The sequence below is a fragment of the Tamandua tetradactyla genome, chromosome 3 (assembly GCF_023851605.1).
Source record: "Tamandua tetradactyla isolate mTamTet1 chromosome 3, mTamTet1.pri, whole genome shotgun sequence".
Lineage (NCBI taxonomy): Eukaryota > Metazoa > Chordata > Mammalia > Pilosa > Myrmecophagidae > Tamandua > Tamandua tetradactyla.
The window spans coordinates 77,556,374-77,575,706 of NC_135329.1; the positions used below are offsets into that span (position 1 = coordinate 77,556,374).

Below are 19,333 nucleotides of genomic sequence, written 5' to 3' on the forward strand. Positions count from 1 at the left end.
GCAGGTGGCAGAGCCCAGACAAAGGCTTCGGGGAAAGGAAGAAACAGGCTACAATGCAACCCTGCCCCCCTAAGCCTTGGGACTGGGCCAAGCCAGTGAAAGCACCAATGCTCAGCTGACCCATCTGGGAACCTGAGGCTGTGCTGACCATCAGGCCCTGTAAGGGCCACTATTCCATTATCTCTAGGTGACGAGTCTTGGTCCACAGGCTCTTACCTGAAGTTCCAACATCCAAAAAGCTCTAGAAAGAAGTATTTTTGTAACTCATTGACTGGTGAAGCTAACCTGCTCCAACCTGGTCTCCTTTGAGAATGAAGTCTCTCCTGGGCTCCCTGAAACACTTAATTGTCTTTGATTGACCTGGATTGCAAGGATATAAATATGTTTTGCCACAGAACTCTCTATTGTGTTTAATTACAGGTTCTGCCCCTGACCCCACTGAGGGTGCTACATGAAATACTTTAAGTGCATCCTGTTACTCTTTTAAACTTCATATAATTATGAATTTCCAAACACATCAGGCCCCAAACTTCCAGTAGTATGAGACTCCTGTCAATCTTGCCTACAGCCTTGGGGGCAGCCAGGGCTGTTATCTCCATCAGGCAGGTTCCCTCCACTAAGTCAGATTCCCTTGTTCTCATGCCTGGTCAGTGTCTTCACTTGCCAGAGATGCAGAGACAAATACCACAGACTGGTGGCCTCAACAGCAGGAATTTATTATTGCATGATTTTGGAGGCTGGAGGTCTAAAATCAAGGTCTCTCCAGGCCGTGTTCTGAGTTTGTTGCATTCTGGTTGTGGGTCATTCTCTGCCTCAGTGACACGGCTCTCTCCCTCTCTTTCCCTGTCTCCTACTGACTGACGGTGCCCAGATTTCCTTGTTCCTAAGCGCCCCAGTCACAGAGCTTGAGGCCTACCTTCATTCAGCTTGGCTTCATCACATAGGCTCTGTTGAAGATCCTAGCCACAGGAAGAGGGGAACACCTGAACATGCCTTTGTGGGACATGATTCCATCCACCACTCTAACAGTGGCCAGGACTCAACATGGCTCTCCTGACTTCCTGGCCCCTATGGGTTTGGAAGCAGGTTCTAAAACATGGTATTCTGGGGGAGCGAGATCTGAGAAGCACTGTAGGGCTTTATCCAGCCACTGGAGGAACAGGGGAAGGTGAGTATGCTAACTGAGGGGTCCAGGTCCCAAGACAGCAGGATTAGCTGTCCAGTTAGCACAGCTGACACTAAGAAATGTCTTCTTCCCCAGCAGTGGTCTGCTACCATCAAAGGCTGGCAGGACTCTCATAAAGAGGGAAATTGTCATCCAGTGACAAACTTGGAACTGAAACTATGACATTTTCCAGCAGGATCAGCTGCCCCAGATGGGGACTCCACCCCTGTAACTCATTCTCAATGCCCAGCTTCTCTACTCTGTTCAGAAGTCTTGTCTGTTTCCACATGCTGGGACACTAACTTAGGCCTCAAGCTTAAGGTTCTTGCAACTGGACATCACTGAAAAACAAGAGAATGATGCCAAAGGAATATTCATTTTTGAAAATCATCTTGTCCCAGAATCTTTGATTCCATTATTCTGTCAATACTGCTGTCTTCCTGTCCTCTCTCCTCCACTTGGTGCCCCTGGTCTACAAAAAGCTTAATTCTCCCCTCCCCAGCCCTGTACCCACCCTCAACCTCCCACCTATCAAAGGTAGTCAGCATTCCAGATTCCAAGGGCCAGGCTAAGGATGGGGCTTCGGCATCCTATGGGCTTTCCCTCAGCATCTATGTGTGGGAGCCTACAAAAAAAGGCCCTAATGAGTTGACTCCCAGGGACAAGTTTGGCCCTGGCACCATGGGATCAATAATGCCATCCCAACCAAAATGGGAAAAAGAAGTGGAGCAAATAAGGTATCAGTGGCTGAGAGAGTTCAAATAGAGTCGACAGGCTGCTCTGGAGGTCTCTCTTAAGCAAGATTCAGTTAGGCATTGCTACCTATCATAACTTGCCAAACCCCAAACAAAACCACTCCTGCCAATCCTAGGGCAGTATATAAGATTGTACAAAGAACACCCAGGGCATTATATAAGATTCTACAAAGGTTCCATGCACTGGGGTAACTTTCTAGAAACCTACAACCTCTAGATGGGTCCCTGGATCAGATAAATCCTGAAATGCAGAAGGGCCAGCCTCTCCAGAACATCAACTAGTTCCATCTCCCTACCCCATATAATCAACAGCCTTTTCCAAATGAAAAAACTTGAATGAGCATAGCCCAAATACTCCTAAAGAGTTGGAGAAAGATCAGAGGTGATTGTGGAGTTATATAGAGAAGGTAGTATTTAGTAAATGAATATGATTGCTGACTTATTATATTGATATCTCTTTTAGTCTGCAGTATCTTAGAGCAGCTAGAAGTAAGAACCTAAAATTTTGAAATTGTAGCCCTTTCCAAACTCTGAAATCTGTTCTACAACTATTGTGCTGTGCTTTGAAATTTATTGTTTTTCTGTATATATGTTATTTTTTACAAAAAAAATGAAGGAAAAAAAGTTGATTGTGAGGATAAAAAATATATATATTCCTTCTAGCCTCCAATGTTCTGGAGCAACTAGAAAGAAAAATATGAGATGATGGTATAGTAGCCCATGACAAACTATGGGATCTGTCCTATAACTACTTGTTGATGAGCACTTTGAAAATTATTGCATTTTTTTCTTTGCATTATATATATATGTTGTGTTAGACAATAAAAGAATTTTTTAAAAAGGCCACTCATAGCTCTTTGCCCAATTATAAAGATGGGAAGTATTTCCTCTGGTGACTTCCCATCAAATTGTGGTATTAGACTAATATAGACTTTCTCTGCTACAACTTTCTATCAACTTGACCTTTGGCAAATATTAATGACGCCCATCCTCAGAAAAGCTGTGCATTAACTAGCTATTGCTGCATGATAAATGATCTCAAAGCTTACTGGCTTCAGAAAAGAAACACTTACTATCTCCCATTTCTGTGTTTCAGGAATCTGGGTGTGGCTTGCAGTTTGCTTCTGCCTTAAATTCATTCACAATCAAGAAGGCTGCCTTAGGGGGTCTTGCCTGAGGGCTCAACCAGAGGAGGACTCTTCAAGCCTGTTGCATTGTACACTTCATTTCTAACTGGCTGTTAGCCACAGGTTGCCCTCAGTTCCTTACCATGCGGGTTTCTCCAAAGAGAAACTCAAAACATGGCAGCTGGCTGTCAGAGTGAGCAAGCAATGGGGAGAGACCATAGGCAAGATGGAAGCTACCAACTCTTGGCAACTCAACTGCAGAAGTGGAAACCCATCATTTTTGCTATATTCCTTTATTAGAAGTGAGTTGCTAGGTTCAGTCTATACCGAGGAAGGGAATTACACAAGGACATAAATCCACCATTAAAAATAACAATAATCCACTAAATCCACTGGTAATTCTTGGTCCATTATTTGTCCGAGAACACATTCCTTGTGAGCATGTATTTCTGTCTGTTTTTCTAAAGGTTGATTCCCTAGCACCACAAAGCTGCCTGATGCCATTTGGACTTTCAGTTACTGATCACCTCATGACGCCCTTCCACCTCTCACCTTTTTCTACTTTGCCTTCAGGGTCTGCAGTGCTCTCCCTAGTGTGCCCTGATTCCCTGTCAAAATCCTTCAGGGCTCAGCCAAGGCACATGCTCTCAGTTCCCTTGGGTGCCCCCTACCTCCACCCTCAGTCCTGCATCTGTACCGATGGCTCATAAACACAAAGACACATCTGTGGGCAGCGATCACGAGCATCTTCCCATAACCAGTCTGAAGCTCAGCGTTACAGACATAGTAGGGGCTAAATGGATGCTGTTAAGGAAAGAATATAATTTGCAATTTCTTAACATGTTTTGAAATTCATAAAGAGAGGGAGAAGAAAAAACAGAAGTAGTAGCAACAGCACAAATTTTATTATACCCTTTATGGTCTGAATATTTTAAACTTGCATTTCAAAGGGATTTAGAACTTCTTCCCAATCAATGAGTTGTTACTTTGCAAATTCCACTTGATTCTAAGCTTATGATGAATTTTATAAATTTTGTATTGCTTAAACTGGGATTCGTTGAAGTTTTATCCTTAAAAAGTGAAAGTAAAACCAAAGGGTGGCTTTCTTTTTTATAGCACAGAGTGTGCAGGTGCTACAAAGTTCACATTCAACAGCTATTGAAGGGTTGAAACAAAAACTTGAAAGTAAATAGATTTGAGAAAATAAATATTGTGGAGCATTATGTAGTCATTCAGAAGAATGAATTTGGGTTTTGACAGGTGACTTAGTAGGATTTTGACAAGATATTACCGAGCATGAAAAGCAAGATGCTGAAAAGTGTTTAATAAATATATTTTCATAAAACAACAACAAAGAATAAAGCTTGAATGTTTATGTATGGATTTGCATATGAATTTGAGTGTTTGCATATGCATGCAAAGCATATTCGTGTGTGCAAGTATACACACATGGTTTGCATACGTGTGTGTATGTATGTATAAATATATATATACATGATTATGGAAGCAAAAGTAAAAATTGATAGTTAGGAAATTTGGATTTCCTGGTGTTGGAGGAGGCAATGCAGATACTGTGGGTAAAGAGAGGAAGGGAAGAGGGTGAGAAAGAGGTCAACAAGGAAAAGAAATAAAAATATGCATTTAGAAAATAAATTGTGTGTTTTGCATTTTTGTAAAGTATGCATTTGAGTATGCATATACATATCATAAATCAAATTTAAAATAAAAAGAAAATGAAGGCTGCACAACCCATAGTGGAAAGAATGAAATAATGTCTGGGGAAGTGCTTCATTAGTGTTAAAGTGACATTCCAACAGAAATTATTGTTGCTCTTGTCAACATGGCTATTTCTATTATTAAAGACGGCTCTGGCAGAAGCTGGCTACGCTGACCACTGGTCGACTCTGAGGAGCTGCCACCACTGAAAATATTTCATTGTCCTCATTCCAACTGGGTTAGGCTCCCTGGCTGGGTGAACCCTTAGGGCCAGCAGTTAGTGAAGTGTGCTCTTTTGGATGCCCCAATCACCCATTTGGCTCAAACCTTGTTCTGGCATGCCCCAACCCCATTTATGTATCCACTCACTGTACAGCCCATCATCTCCTTCTCTCTCAAATGTGCCTCTGGAATGACCAGGTTGACCAGTTACCCATCTCTGTGGCTTGAAAACTAATTGTCCCTCTCTCAGAGGAAAGGTCAGCTCTCACCTGTATAGGTGCCAGCCAGCAGTGAACAGCTGGAAAGGCATGGTAGGGAAAGAGCATGAGGATGGGTTCCCATATGACTTCAAGCTACCAGCAGACCACTGCATCCAGCTCATTCTTCAACAAAGTTCCATGTCCATCACGATAATTAGATATGGGGCTATGCATCCCCCCCCCCCACTGTTGGTACTTGCTTTTGGTTCTCAACTATGTGCAAAGCTGGAGGTGGATATAGCAAATTTATGCTGCAACAGCAATGCAGCATCTTACAAGAACCATAAAAGTGAGGCCATTCCAACAGGGGTTTCATGGAATGGGAATGACAGAAGGGTTTTGGCTGAGCAGAGTTTGGAGGATGAGGAAGGCTTCACCAAGGAAGGCAAGAGAGAAAATTACCCAGATTTTCCCTGGAACTAGAATTTAGGAGTCCCAATGTTTTGAGACAATAGGAGTCACTAAATTTTTTAGAGCAGGGAGTGCCATGATCTGAGACATTTCTTGTCAGCAACATGAAAGACGGCTGGGATGGGTCAAAGTTGCCAAAGACAATACGAACCTTGATCAATCCTCTAAGAGACATATATCCAGAACCCAATGTTCTCATCTCCATGACAACAAGGTTGCTTTTAGGAACTGAGATCTGATATCTCTGTAGTCCTGAGATGTCTGTATTGTCACTGTTTTTAGTGAAAGCTTGATTGAGCAGAAACTCATCGGACCCCAGTGCTGGGTTTGATGAAATTCTGCATGGCCACCACCTGTCTGACCTCTGTTTCTGCTATTATCATTTTCAAAACAAGTCTCAAAGATGGACTTTCCTGGGCTTGCAAGTGAAGAATTAGTAACCCACAAGTTACTCACAAGTCTGCCTCCTTGGATTATTCAGGCTTGGTCAGTCAGGAAAGGGATCAGAGAAACTGTGCAAACATAATAATGACAAGGAACTTCTGCTCATGAGCAGGGAATAGATTAACCTCCCAAGTAAAACAACTAGAAACTGGGTGAGCAGTTTACAGCAATGGTTTTCAAGGTAACGATCATTGGGGAACACAGGGAAGTGGGACCTGAGAGGTGGAGACAAATGAGAAATTGTCCAGATGATGATGTGGAGAGACTGCTGGGATGAAGCCCAGAGGGTAGAGCCCAAGTAGAGCTTGGGGCACTTCAGGTCTGAGGAGATGGGACAGATGGGACAGACAGTTTAGAAAGATAAACATAGCTCAAGCTTTCAGGACAGAGCACCAGAGAAAAGAAAGATGCACATGGAGAAAACTCTGAGAAGTAAATGGTCCCTTGGGGCTAGAACTGAGTGCCAATGCCTGTGAGCAGACTACCCAAGGTCAGGAGAAAAACTGAAATGATTAGAATGGTCAATTCCCAAAGCTCACACAGAGCTGGGAACAGTTCCAATTGCCATCAGCCAGTGTAGAAACCAGCATACTTCATGGAGTATTGGGTACAGGGCTCAGAAGAATTTGGACTCAGTATTGAGAAAAAGGGAGGGCAATAAATCAGACCTAGAATTGACAAGCATGATAGGATTAGTAGAAAAGTTTATTAAACTAATAATTATAACTATATACCAGATGTCCAGGGAGCTAGGGGAAACATTGAGCATTTTAAATAGATTCACAAAAGATATAAAAGTGTCCCTCAAAATCATAGAGATGAAAACTACAATGCCTGATGTAAAAATCCTCCAGAGCAGAACAGACACTGGAAAAGAAGGGGTTAATATACTTGAAGACATACATATAGAGACAATTCAATGAAGCAGAACATCAGCAAACTACGGGATAACTTCTAGAAACCAAATATATATTAGAGTCCTCAATGGAGAGAAGACAGAAGAGACAGAAGAAATATTTGAATAAATAGCAGCTGAAAAATAATTTTAATTTGATGAAATTGTGATGGTTGGGTTCATGTGCTAACTTGGCACATGATGATGAGTCCAGTTGCTTGGTCAAGCAAGAACTAGCCTGATGGTTACTATGAGGACATTCATGGACTTAAATAATGAGTAGGTTGATTGCATCTATGGCTGATGACAGGTTTCAGCAATGAGAGATATTTCTTCCAATCAGTAGAAGGCTTTAAAAGGAGAAGTGAGGATTTCAGGAGTCAGAAGAGAGAATTATCATTTCCACTTCAGCCAGCCAGCTTCTCCTGGGGAATCCACTGAATGGAATTTGGACATGTACATCCCCACAATAACATGAGGCAATGCTTATATAAACACCATATTTACAAATATCTCTTGCCAGTTCTGCTTCCCTAAAGAACCCTGGCTAATACAAGAATATACCCACAGATGCAAGAAGCTCAAAGAGCATTAAGGAAGAGGAGGTTTGTGCCAAAAGTCATGCCAAGGAGTATTGAAGTCAAATTGCTTAAAACCAAAGACTAAATTCATCTTAAAAGGAGCCAAAGGTGGAGGCTTCCTTTTCTTGATACTTGGAGCAGATATAATTTTGCCTGTTCTTTCTGCTAAGTACCTACAAACCCTGGGCATTATATATAAAACAAACATGAGAAAATTGAAAGGTGGAAAGAAGAAGGCAGACTGGCCTGGGGCCTCAGGATAGAAGAAGTAGCATGGAGGAAATATCCTTAGGATTTATTTTTGCCTCAGCCAACACAGACTTGGTGCTGGAAGAGTCAGAAATGCAGAAATACCAACAGGTGGAGGCAAGAAAATAAAGCCCCAAGAAAAGTTGCTCTCCTTAAACAGACAGTAAACTTGTTGACAATAGCTGCTTTTCTCTAGTAAACACCACAGGAGAAGTATTATCCTACCCACAAGTGGAGTAAGTGTCAGCAAGTAGAGAGTGGGGATCAGAGGCACAGGACATCTCCAGGTGCCCTAACACTCACACACATGCCAAGACTGTGTCAGGGAAGGATGAGTAAGGATCCCCAGCCACACCTCAGTGAAGCCATGTAAGGAGTCTGGATTCCCAGCGCTACCCGGTGGGATTGAGAAACCCCTTCCTCTCCCCACTGGGGTAGTGTCAGAAAGAATGAGTAGGAAGTCAAGGCTTTCACCATCCATTGGCAGGAATGAGGCATCCCTCCACTTTCTCATTGTTGATGGTGCAGTAAAAAGGCACACCTCCTTAGCCAGCCAGGGACCCAAGGGGGCACCTGAATGCCAACCACCCTTGTACAGCATTAGCAAGAATTGCCTCCCCAGCAGATGGAAAACCTGGATGTCCATCCAGGAATGAGGTGGGGTTCCCTTCCTCCAACAGAGAGGTTTCAGAGAACACTTACTAAAATGCAAGTGCTAAATTAAAATTACATAGCACATACCAATAATGTCCAGGGTTCAACTGGAGATCACTTGCCATGCCCGTAAGCTTAACGTAAACAAGAAAAGATAGTCAAGAGCTAACAACTCTGAGATGACATAGGTGTTAGAATCACCTAAGGAGGATTTTAAAGCAGTCATTAGAAAAATGCTTCAAAGAGCAATTCCAAATCCCTCTGGCACAGTTGGAAAACTATAAAGTCTCAGCAAAAAGAGGAAGCTTTAGAACTATGCATTTTAGGGCTGAAAATGGAAATTTTAGAACTGAAAATAAAATAACAACAGCAACAAAACACCTCAATGGATGGGGAAACATTAAAATGAACAGAGTAAGGAATCAGTGGATTTGACATAGAAAAGTAGAAATCATCCCACATGAACAGCAGAGAAGACAGATTTAAAAATTAGACCATGATGAGAAAACACCAAACACCTATTAGAGCAACTATAATGAAAAATAACAACAATACCAAATGCTGGCAAATATGGAAAAAACTTCATTACCTGTAATGAAGTTACAGTTAATGCTGTGGGAATAAAAAATGATACATCACTCTGGAAAATATTTGGCAGTTTCTTTAAAAAGTAAACACAAACTTAAATGTAATCCAGCAATTATACTTCAGGGCATTTATCCTAGAGAAATTAAAACTTATGTCTGCACAGAAATTATTCATAGCACTTGCATTTGTAATAGTAAAAAACTAGAATAGCCAAACTGTGCAAAATAGGCAAATGGCTCATCAAACTATGCTGCATAAATAATATGGAATACTAATCATCAATTAAAAGGAACTAATTTGAGATAGCTAACAACTTGGATGAATCTCTGGGCATTGTGCTAAACGTAAAAAGCCAATCACAAAGGACCACTAACTGTATAATTCCATTCATATAATATTGGTAAATTGGTTAAACTATAAAGATCTAAAAAAAAACAGATTAGTGGTTGCCAGGGGATAGGGCTTGTGTGAGAAAGGAAAGGGGCAGCAGGAGCGAGAGCTTTGTGGTGGCGGGATAGTTCTGAATCTTGAGTGTGGTACTGATTACACTGATCTGCCCATGTATCAAAATGCCATAGAATTACACAGACATTATACCAATTTCATGTTCCTGACTTTGATCAAGTACTCTAATTATGTAATATACAACCATTGGGCAGAACTGAGGGAAGGGCACACATGACATCACTGCACTAGTTTTGAAACTTCCTGTGAATATATAACTACTTCAAAATAAACAGTATTTTTTTCAGAGAAGTAGTAGAATTGAAGTGACATATATATGGATGAACAAAGATATAGAGCACAGCTGACTTCCCTTCAGAAACCATGCAAGGCAGAAGACAGTGAAACAACATCTTTAAGGTACTGGAAGAAAAAAAACCAATTTAAATATAATTGAAAGTATATTGTTGTAGGGTTCTTATACTCTAGGTAAAGCAATGTAGTATTACTTGAACATAGACTATGATAAGTGAAAGGTCTATATTATAAACCTTAAAGTAAATTCTAAGGTATCATTATAAACAATTATAGGTAAGAAGTCAGCAAAAGAGATAAAATGGAATCATAAGTATAATCAATTAATCCAAACAAAGGTAATAAAAGAAAAACAGAAACAGAGAACAAATGTGACAAACAGAAAATAAATGGCACTATACATATTAATCCCAGTCATATTTATAATTCCATTAAATGGAAATTATTTGAACAGGCCAATTAGAAGACAGAGCTTATCAGAGTAGATACAAAAGCAAGACATAAGTATATGCTACTTACAAGAAATCTATTTTAAATAAGAGACATAAATAGACTAAAAGTAAAAGGATGACTAAAGATACACAATGTTAACACTAATCAAATGGAAGCTGGAGAATCTATATTAATTTCAGACAAGGTAGACTTTAAAGCAAAGAAATTAACCAGGGATAAGAATGTCGTTTCGTAATTATGAAGGGTGAGTTCATAAAGGGGAGATGTTTTAGTTTGTTGATGCTGCCAGAAATGCAATATACCAGAAATGGGTTGGTTTTTATAAAGGAAGCTAATTAAATTATAAGTTTATACTTATAAGTCCATAAAAATGTCCAAACTAAGGCACCCAGGGAAAGATACCTTGCCTTAAGAAAGGCCACTGGGTCCAGAACACCTCTGTCTGCTGGGAAGGTACATGGCTGGGATCTGCTGGTCCTTTGGCTTCTGGTTTCAAATAGCTTCCCTGTGGGTGTTTTCTTTCTGCGTTTCCAAATGTCCCTGTCTGTGTCAGCTCTGAGCTCTCTCCAAAATGTTCATTTTAAAGGCTTCTCATAAAATAATCAAAGTAAATAATAATAATAATAATAATCAAAGTCCACCTTGAATGGGCAGAGTTATATCTCCATTTGATCAAAAGGCCACACCCACAATTGGGTAGGTCAATCTCCACGGGAACAACTTTATCAATGGTTTTCACCCTACAGTATTGTATCAGGATTAAAGGACATGGCTTTCCTGGGGTACACAACACCTTAAAAACAGCACAGGGGCATAAATGTTTATGTACCTAATAACACAGCTTCAAAAAACATGCAGCACAGACTGATAGAACAAAAGAGAAAGGTAAAAAAGTCTACAATAATAGCCATAAGATTTAACATTATTTTATCAATAATTGATTGAATAAGAAGACACCGTCGATATGGATATAGAAGAATCAAAGAGCACTATCAACCAACTTAACCTTTAATTAAAATTTATATACCTTTAAAAAACATATTTAAAGTAATATCTTAGGAAAAATACCTGTTGCTACCTGCATGAAATGTGATTTATTTTCCCTATAAATTAAGCCCATTTAACATGTCTATAACATTGTATTTTTGTATTTTTTATCAGCCTTAGGTATAATATGGAGTACAATTTAAGGAGTAGATTTCAAGAATATTGACTTTGATTGCCCATATGTGTAAACTAAGTTGGTTTGATTCTCACTCCAATCTCTTCCAAATTGTGACCTATGTGAGGCACTTATGAAAGTTTAAAAAGTTATTTTTAAAGTTGCTTTCAAAATGCTTTCAAAATGCTTTTGTACCTTAGTGAACGGTTTTCACAAATAAATTTATAGTTTTATATATATTTTTCATAGATATATTAATATTTAGTGTATTTCCCTAAAATATTTTTATTGACTAATACCAGTTTTCTTCATCCTATTGAAAAGAAAGATTAGAGTGTACTGGTTTAACCAAGGGTACTAAAATCAGACTATCTTGGATAGAATCCCAGAAATTCCATTTACAAGCTGTGTGAACTTTGGCAAATTATTTTAACATTTTCATCCCAATTTTCTCTAAAACATGGAGATAATAATAGCTATATGTCTGGTGTGACGTTTAAGAGTCTACCCACAAGCAGCAGTAATAATGATGTCTGGCACATGGCAAGATTTCAATAAATGTGAACCACTATTCCTTTAAAAAGACTTTTTTATTCATCCTCAAAGAAGGCATTAAGTTGAAGTATTATTTTCCTACTGCAAATGCGGAGTGTATTTTATCAATAGGGTTGGGAATAGTTAGGAAAAAGGCACAACAGTGAAAGAAAGGATAACTAAAAGTGACTGATGGTGGTATGTTAGTGTATCTGGTTGGAGGCACCTTCAGTACAGTGAGAATCTTCACAGAAAGCACTTTAAACAACAGGACAGTGTATTTCTGCTTTCTTTTTTTTTTCTTTTTTTTTTTATTAATTAAAAAAAGAATTAACAAAACAATTAGAAATCATTCCAATCTACATGTACAATCAGTATTCTTAATAACATCACATAGTTGCATATTCATCATTTCTTAGTACATTTGCATCGATTTAGAAAAAGAAATAAAAAGACAACAGAATAAGAATTAAAACAATAATAGAAAGAAAAAAAAACAAAAAAAACAAAACCAAAAAACCTATACCTCACATGCAGCTTCATTCAGTGTTTTAACATAATTGCATTACAATTGGGTAGTATTGTGGTGTCCATTTCTGAGTTTTTATATCCAGTCCTGTTGTATAGTCTGTATCCCTTCATCTCCAATTATCCCTTCTCTTTTTTTTTTTTTTTAATTAACGGAAAAAAAGAAATTAACCCAACATTTAGAGATCATACCATTCTACACATGCAATCATTAATTCTTAACATCATCACATAGATGCATGATCATCATTTCTTAGTACATTTGCATTGGTTTAGAAGAACTAGCAACATAACCGAAAAAGATATAGAATGTTAATATAGAGAAAAAAATAAAAGTAATAATAGTAAAATCAAAACAAAACAAAACAAAACAAAACAAAAACCTATAGCTCAGATGCAGCTTCATTCAGTGCTTTAACATGATTACTTTACAATTAGGTATTATTGTGCTGTCCATTTTTGAGTTTTTGTATCTAGTCCTGTTGCACAGTCTGTATCCCTTCAGCTTCAATTACCCATTGTCTTACCCTGTTTCTAACTCCTGCTGAACTCTGTTACCAATGACATATTTCAAGTTTATTCTCGAATGTCCGTTCACATCAGTGGGACCATACAGTATTTGTCCTTTAGTTTTTGGCTGGATTCACTCAGCATAATATTCTCTAGGTCCATCCATGTTATTACATGGTTCATAAGTTTATCTTGTCTTAAAGCTGCATAATATTCCATCGTATGTATATACCACAGTTTGTTTAGCCACTCTTCTGTTGATGGAGATTTTGGCTGTTTCCATCTCTTTGCAATTGTAAATAATGCTGCTATAAACATTGGTGTGCAAATGTCCGTTTGTGTCTTTGCCCTTAAGTCCTTTGAGTAGATACCTAGCAATGGTATTGCTGGGTCGTATGGCAATTCTATACTCAGCTTTTTGAGGAACCGCCAAACTGCCTTCCACAGTGGTTGCACCCTTTGACATTCCCACCAACAGTGGATAAGTGTGATATTTCTGCTTTCTTTTAAATCCACAATTCAAAGCCTCACTTTCCTCACATGGGAGACTGACCCAGAACACTAGAGAGAGATCTTCAAGGATAAGGTTGCTCAATAATGTCAAAGATTACCAGTGATCAAAAGCAAGGTTCCAGTGACTGCACACCATGTCCAAAAGGTCAGGATCACCTGATAAAACTCCCACAGCCAGTTCTTCTGCAGGTTTTCTGGCTGGAAAGAAGAAAAAAGTGAAAAATCATTAGACACAGAAAATGCCCAACAGCTGTGCACAGACCCACCTGTACAAACAGCCTCTACAAGGGGGTACCCCAACCTGGCAAAGGGCAGCCCCTGGACCCTGCACCCTGGCCCACTGTCCCCCACCTCCCAGGCACAACTCAGGCACCTTGCCTCCTGGGCATGCCGTGGGACCCTGGGGAGGAGGATATGGCGGGGGGAGAGGGGACACCTGGGGGGTGGTTAACAGGCACAGGGACACTCGGGGTTCACCATGCAGACCTTGGGGGGGTCACTGCAAGGACCCTGGGGGAGAATGCAGTGGGGGACTAGGGGAGGGATGTCATACTGCTAATCCATGCAGGCACATGGTGGAAACCCTGGGGGGATGGATACCACAGAGACACTAAGGCTGAATGCATGGGGACTGTGGAGGGTGGACACCATGGGGACCTGGGAGTGGATACTGTAGGGGACCTGGGATGGATGCCATGGGATCCATGGAGGGTGGAGGCCACAGGGACCTGTGGTAGACTCTGTGGGGACCTGGAATGAAGGGATGAAACCATGGAGTCTGGATGCTGTGGGGACTGTGGAGGGTGGACACCGTGGGAACCATGGAGGGTGGACGCCATGGGGACCTGGCATGGATGGTGTGTGGACCTGGCAGTGGATACTGTAGGGACCTGGGGTGGATGCCGCTGAAAACACAGAGGTTGGATGCATGGGGACTGTGGAGGGATGCCACAGGGACCTGGGGTGGATGCTGTGAGAACCGTGGAGGGTGGGAACCATGGGGACCTGAGCTCGACACCTTGAGGACCTGGGCTGGATGCTGTGGGGACTATGCATGGTGGACATTGCAGTGACCTGGGGTGGACACCCTGGGAACCACAGAGGGTGGATGTCACAGGGACTTTGGCTCCGAACAAGGAGGATGCGCCCACTGGAGAAGGGAAATGTTCAGAGTCCTCGCCAGCTCACTGGCACAGTGGGCCCACCTTGGAGGGTGGCAGCAAGGACGTGGGGGAAGTAGTGTCAGGCAGTGGGCACCTGTGTGAGTGTCTTTGGAGGCCCTGGGAGGCAATGAGGATGTGCTTTTCTGCACGGCCCTGCCCTGGCCTGCCATCTCTGGGAAGCTGGAATCCCTGGCTCTGTGGTGCTTATAAAGCAGAAACTTCACACACACCACGAAGGGGACTGTTAAGGAGGGGGGGTGGCATTCACGGGGTCAGCAGTAAATGTCGGGACTTTGAGGACAGAGAAGCCCCAGCCCTGCTGAAGGGATTTGGGCCTAGGGCACCTGGTCAGGACTGCCCAGGCAATGACAGCATGCAGCACCCTGCACAAGGGAGGACTGCCCTGCAGCTGGGGCAGCTCAGCCTTGTCTGGTCCCTGTCACTCCACCCTGGGCCAAAGGGAAGCCCACCAGTGCCTGCCATGGACTGCTGGCCCTGGCCAGGCCAAGAAGCCGGGAAGAAGACTCTGGGATGTGTGTAAGGAGGCCTTAGGATGGGACCTCGGCACTAAAGCCCACTTGGCACCGGCCCCAGGTGGGACAGGCTCCAAGTACCTGAGATGTGGGTGGGTCCTGGAGGTCCCCTCAGGACAGACACACAGCCAGTACCCAGCCAGCAGTTGTCACACCAGGCAGAAGGCCAGGAAGTGACCATCCATGCATCTGGGAAGCCAGGGTAGTGCCAAACTCAGTGCAGCCCACCCAGCACCAGCACCAGAACCAGCCCCTCTTTCCTCCTCTTCACGCATGGCTAGAACCAGCAGACACCATCAAAAGATAAACACAAAACTGAAAAGGGGCACGGGATATGAACACACTCAGAAGCCCACGAAGAGATGCTCAGCTCACCAGTCACTAGGGACACACAACCCAGACCACAAGAGACCACCTCATACCACTCAGATGCCCATAACCATCATCAGGAGTTAACCTTTCAAAAAACAATGACAACACCAGGGAAACCCCGGATACTGTGTCAACACGAGGGACACCCAAGTCAGTAGGCTAAGCCCTTGATCCTGAGGCTTACTCTTGTGATGCTTATGTTGGGAGCAGAGAAGCTTAGCCTACCTATAGGCATGCCTACGAGTTACTTCTGGAGGATCTCTTTTGTTGCTCAGATGTGGCCTCACCCTCTTGAAGCCCACCTCTGTAAGTGAAATCATTGCCCTCCCCCTAAGTGGGACCTGACATCCAGGGGTGAAAGTCTCCCTGGCAATGTCGGAGGTGACTCCAGGGATGAGCCTGGCCCTGGCACCGTGGGATCAACATGTCTTCCAGACCAATGGGGAAAAGAAGTGTTAACAAATAAGGTATCAGTGGCTGAGAGTTCAAATAGAATTGAGAGGCTCCTCTGGAGGTCATTCTTAGGCATGCTGCGTTTAGACATTGCTATCTATCATAACTTACCAAACCCCAACCAAAACCATTCCTGCCAATCCTAAACAACATCTCGGGCAACACATAAAAATAGACAAAGGTTCCATGCACTAGGGTAACTTTCAGTAACCTACAACCTCCACATGAGTCCCTGGACCAGAGAAATACAGAGGGCCCAGCCCTTCCAGAACATCAATTCGTTCCTTCCATCCCCCTACCCCATATTATCGACAGTCCCTTCCAACAGTGAAAGAGTTAAAAAGGGCATATCCCTAAAGAGTGGGAGGAAGACCAAAGATGGAGATTGAATTATACAGAGAAGGTAGGGTTTAACAAAGGAGTATGGCTGCAGAATCATTAAATCGATGTCACTTTTGGTCTCCAGTATCTCAAGCAGCTAGAAGTAAAAACCTCAAATTGTGGAATTGTAACCCACACCAAAATCTGAAAGCTGTTCTACAAATGTGCCTTGAAGCTTACTGCTCTTTTCTATGCCACATTTCTCAACAACGAAAAAGCAATGACAAGCCCTGGCAAAGATGGGAGAACTGAAACCACGTGCAGCCGCTGCGGGGACCTGTGCGGCAACTCCGGAAAGCAGTAAACAACTCGCCTGTGCCAGCACCCCACTCCCTGTGTGCGTGCTCCAAGAGCTGGAAAGCCGCCGAGAACACCTGCACGTGGTGAGCACTGCAACTCTTTCCACAAGGGCCGCACAGCGGGGGCCACGTGGGCGTCCACCACAGAAGACCCGCACACAAACGGGACCAGCCATAGGACAGGGCGCTGTCGCGCCACCAAAGGAGCAAAGGCCTGACGCGCGGGAGAGAAGCAGACACCGAACGCCGTCAGCTCCAGGTACTGAAGCACCCAGAGTAGGGGCATCCTAGAGACAGGGGCAGACTGTGGTCGCCACGCCTGGGGGTGACACGGGGTGACTGCGGGGTGGCAAAGTGTTCTGAAGTAGATTAATGTAATGGTGGCACCAGTTTGTAAAGACGCTACACACCACGGCGTGGTAGGCTTTAAACGGGCGCTTTTACGGTATATAAACTGCATCTCCGTTAAAGATAGGTATAAAAGAAATTTAAGATATAAATTTGCACAGCATTTAAGTAAAACGGGTTAAAAAAAAGGATGAAGCAAACGGAAGGGGGTAAGTTTGGGGTCCGGGCTCCAGACTCCAGGGTGGTATTCCCAGGGTCGTATTCAGGGACAGGTTTTCGGTATCCGAGGGGGCCACGGGTTCTGGGCGGTGCAAGGGGCCCAGAGTTCGGGCTGGGAAGCAGCACTCGGGGACAGAATTCGGGGTTCAGAGCTCGGGGGCCCTGCGGCCCGCGCCCCCCACCTCTCGCCCGCCATCCGACGGCGGCGGGCACTCACGTGTTCCAAGGCGAGTCCATGATGGCGGTGACCAGCAGGACCGCGGCGCCCCGACGGCCGCTCGACCCGCCCAGGCTCTTCGGCGCTGCCCGGCCGGTCTCGGAGGCAGCCGCGGGGCATCAACCCCGCCTAGGGGCGGCCCCATGGCGCATCGCGGTGGGTAGAGGGCCGGGGCCGGTGCAGCCGGCGCGGAGCGGTTAGATTCCTGCCAGGAAACTTCGGGCAACCGTGGCCGCAGCCTCCTGCTGAGTGCAAGTCCCGCCCCTTGGAAAGCGGGGGCCGTCCTGGTTGCTCCGGTGTCTGTCGGTCCAAACCCCTCGCGGGCCCTGCCCCGCCCCGTCCCACGCGGCGAGGAGACTCCCTTAAAGGGACCGTGTGCGGCGGGCGCCGGAGGCCCGATAGCTGCTCTGCAGCCCCGATTCCTGCTTGTGAGTCTCCGGAAGCAGAGGACCAGGCCGTGAGGTCAGTTTGTCGCACGGGGCAGAATCTCTTGGTCTCCGCGCCGGGTGGCGGTGGGGAACGGCCCGCGAGGGGTTCGATTTGACTGACACGCGCGCGCCCAGGACGACCCCCACCTTCCGAGGGGCGGGGCGGGACTTACACTCAGCCCGAGGCGGCGGCGGCGGCGGCGGCGCTGACGGTTAGAAGTTTCCCTAACCGTTTCCCTGCCCGAGCCTAACGGCTCCGCGCGGACCACCCGGTGGGACTGCACCTCACGCTGAGGGCCTGCTGAGGCGAGAGACTGCGCGGGGCAGCGGACAAAACTGCAGCCAGCGAGCCTTAAATGGGGGCAGAACCTGTTGGTCTCCGCACCGGGACACTTCTCGCAGTGGAAGCCGCAGCTGCCTCCTGCTGAGTGCAAGTCCCGCCCCGCCCCTCGGCGCTCGCCTGTCAGTCAGGTCGAGCCCCCCGCGGGCTTCCCCACCGCCCCCCACCTCCCTGGCGCGGAGACCAAGAGGTTCTGCCCCCTGCGCCAAACTGACCTCACGGCCTGGTCCTCTGCTCCCCGGAGTCTCACGCAGGAATCGGGGCTGCAGAGCAGCTCGCCGGCCTCAGGCAACAGTCGACGCGGCCCCTTTAAGGGCGTCTCCTCCCCGCATGGGGCGGGGGCGGGGCAGGGCCCGTGAGGGGTTCGGACCGACAGACACGGGAGCAACCAGGACGACCCCCGCCTTCCTAGGGGGGGGACTTGCACTCAGCAGGAGGCGGCGGCCACGACTGCCAGAAGTTTCCCGGCAGGAATCCAAAGGCTCCGCACCTGCTGCGCCTCCGCCCACCGCGATGGCTGCGGGGCCGCCCCCAGGCGCGGCTGATGCCCGCGGCTGCCTCCGAGACCGGCCCGGCAGCACCGAAGAGCCCGACCCCCCGGGTCGAGCGGCCGTCGGGGCGCCGCGGTCCTGCTGGTCACCTTCATCATGGACTCGCCTTGGAACACGTGAGTGCCCACCGCCGTCGGATGGCGGACGAGGGTTGGGGGGCGCGGGCCGCAGGGCCCCCGAGCTCTGAACCCCGAGTTCTGTCCCCGAGTGCCGCTTCACAGCCCGAACTCTGGGTCGCTTGCCCCACCCAGAACCCGTGGCCCCCTCGGATACCGAAAACCTGTCCCTGATACGGCCCCGGGAATACGACCCTGGAGTCTGGAGCCCGGACCCCAAACTTACCCCCCCTTCTGTTTGCTTCATCCTTTTTTTTAACCCGTTTTACTTAAATGCTGTGCAAATTTATATCTTAAATTTCTTTTATACCTATCTTTAACGGAGATGCAGTTTATATACCGTAAAAGCGCCCGTTTAAAGCCTACCACGCCGTGGTGTGTAGCGTC

The 19,333-nt window shown here is 45.1% G+C and overlaps 3 protein-coding genes across 12 annotated transcripts in view; 2 read left to right on the forward strand and 1 right to left on the reverse strand.

The window, feature by feature from the left end:
- LOC143677391 (ubiquilin-1-like) overlaps nucleotides 1-4,390 on the forward strand; it is a 74,922-nt gene extending 70,532 nt beyond the window's left edge. The window contains exon 2 of the transcript XR_013172584.1: nucleotides 3,017-4,390. The gene's annotated coding sequence lies outside the window, so the exon portion shown is untranslated. The remainder of the gene's footprint in view (nucleotides 1-3,016) is intronic.
- LOC143677392 (uncharacterized) overlaps nucleotides 1-18,437 on the reverse strand; it is a 37,937-nt gene extending 19,500 nt beyond the window's left edge. Inside the window, exons 1-2 of one of the 2 annotated variants that reach the window (XM_077153262.1) lie at nucleotides 17,512-18,437; nucleotides 13,625-13,724 (exon numbers count right to left, since the gene is read on the reverse strand). In XM_077153262.1, coding sequence (XP_077009377.1) covers nucleotides 13,625-13,724; nucleotides 17,512-17,656 — 245 coding nt within the window. In that variant the 5' untranslated portion in view covers nucleotides 17,657-18,437. The remainder of the gene's footprint in view (nucleotides 1-13,624; nucleotides 13,725-17,511) is intronic. The other variant, XM_077153263.1, reaches the window with a different exon arrangement.
- LOC143677389 (uncharacterized) overlaps nucleotides 18,125-19,333 on the forward strand; it is a 55,630-nt gene continuing 54,421 nt past the window's right edge. For 4 of the 9 annotated variants that reach the window (XR_013172580.1, XR_013172581.1, XM_077153256.1 and 1 more), the window contains exon 1: nucleotides 18,126-18,946. Coding sequence is in view for 5 of the 9 variants with exons in the window: in XM_077153256.1 (XP_077009371.1) it covers nucleotides 18,610-18,946 (337 nt within the window). In the remaining 4 variants the exon portion in view is untranslated. Of the gene's footprint in view, nucleotides 18,947-19,333 lie in introns of all 9 variants that reach the window. The other 5 variants (XR_013172578.1, XR_013172579.1, XM_077153255.1 and 2 more) reach the window with 3 other exon arrangements.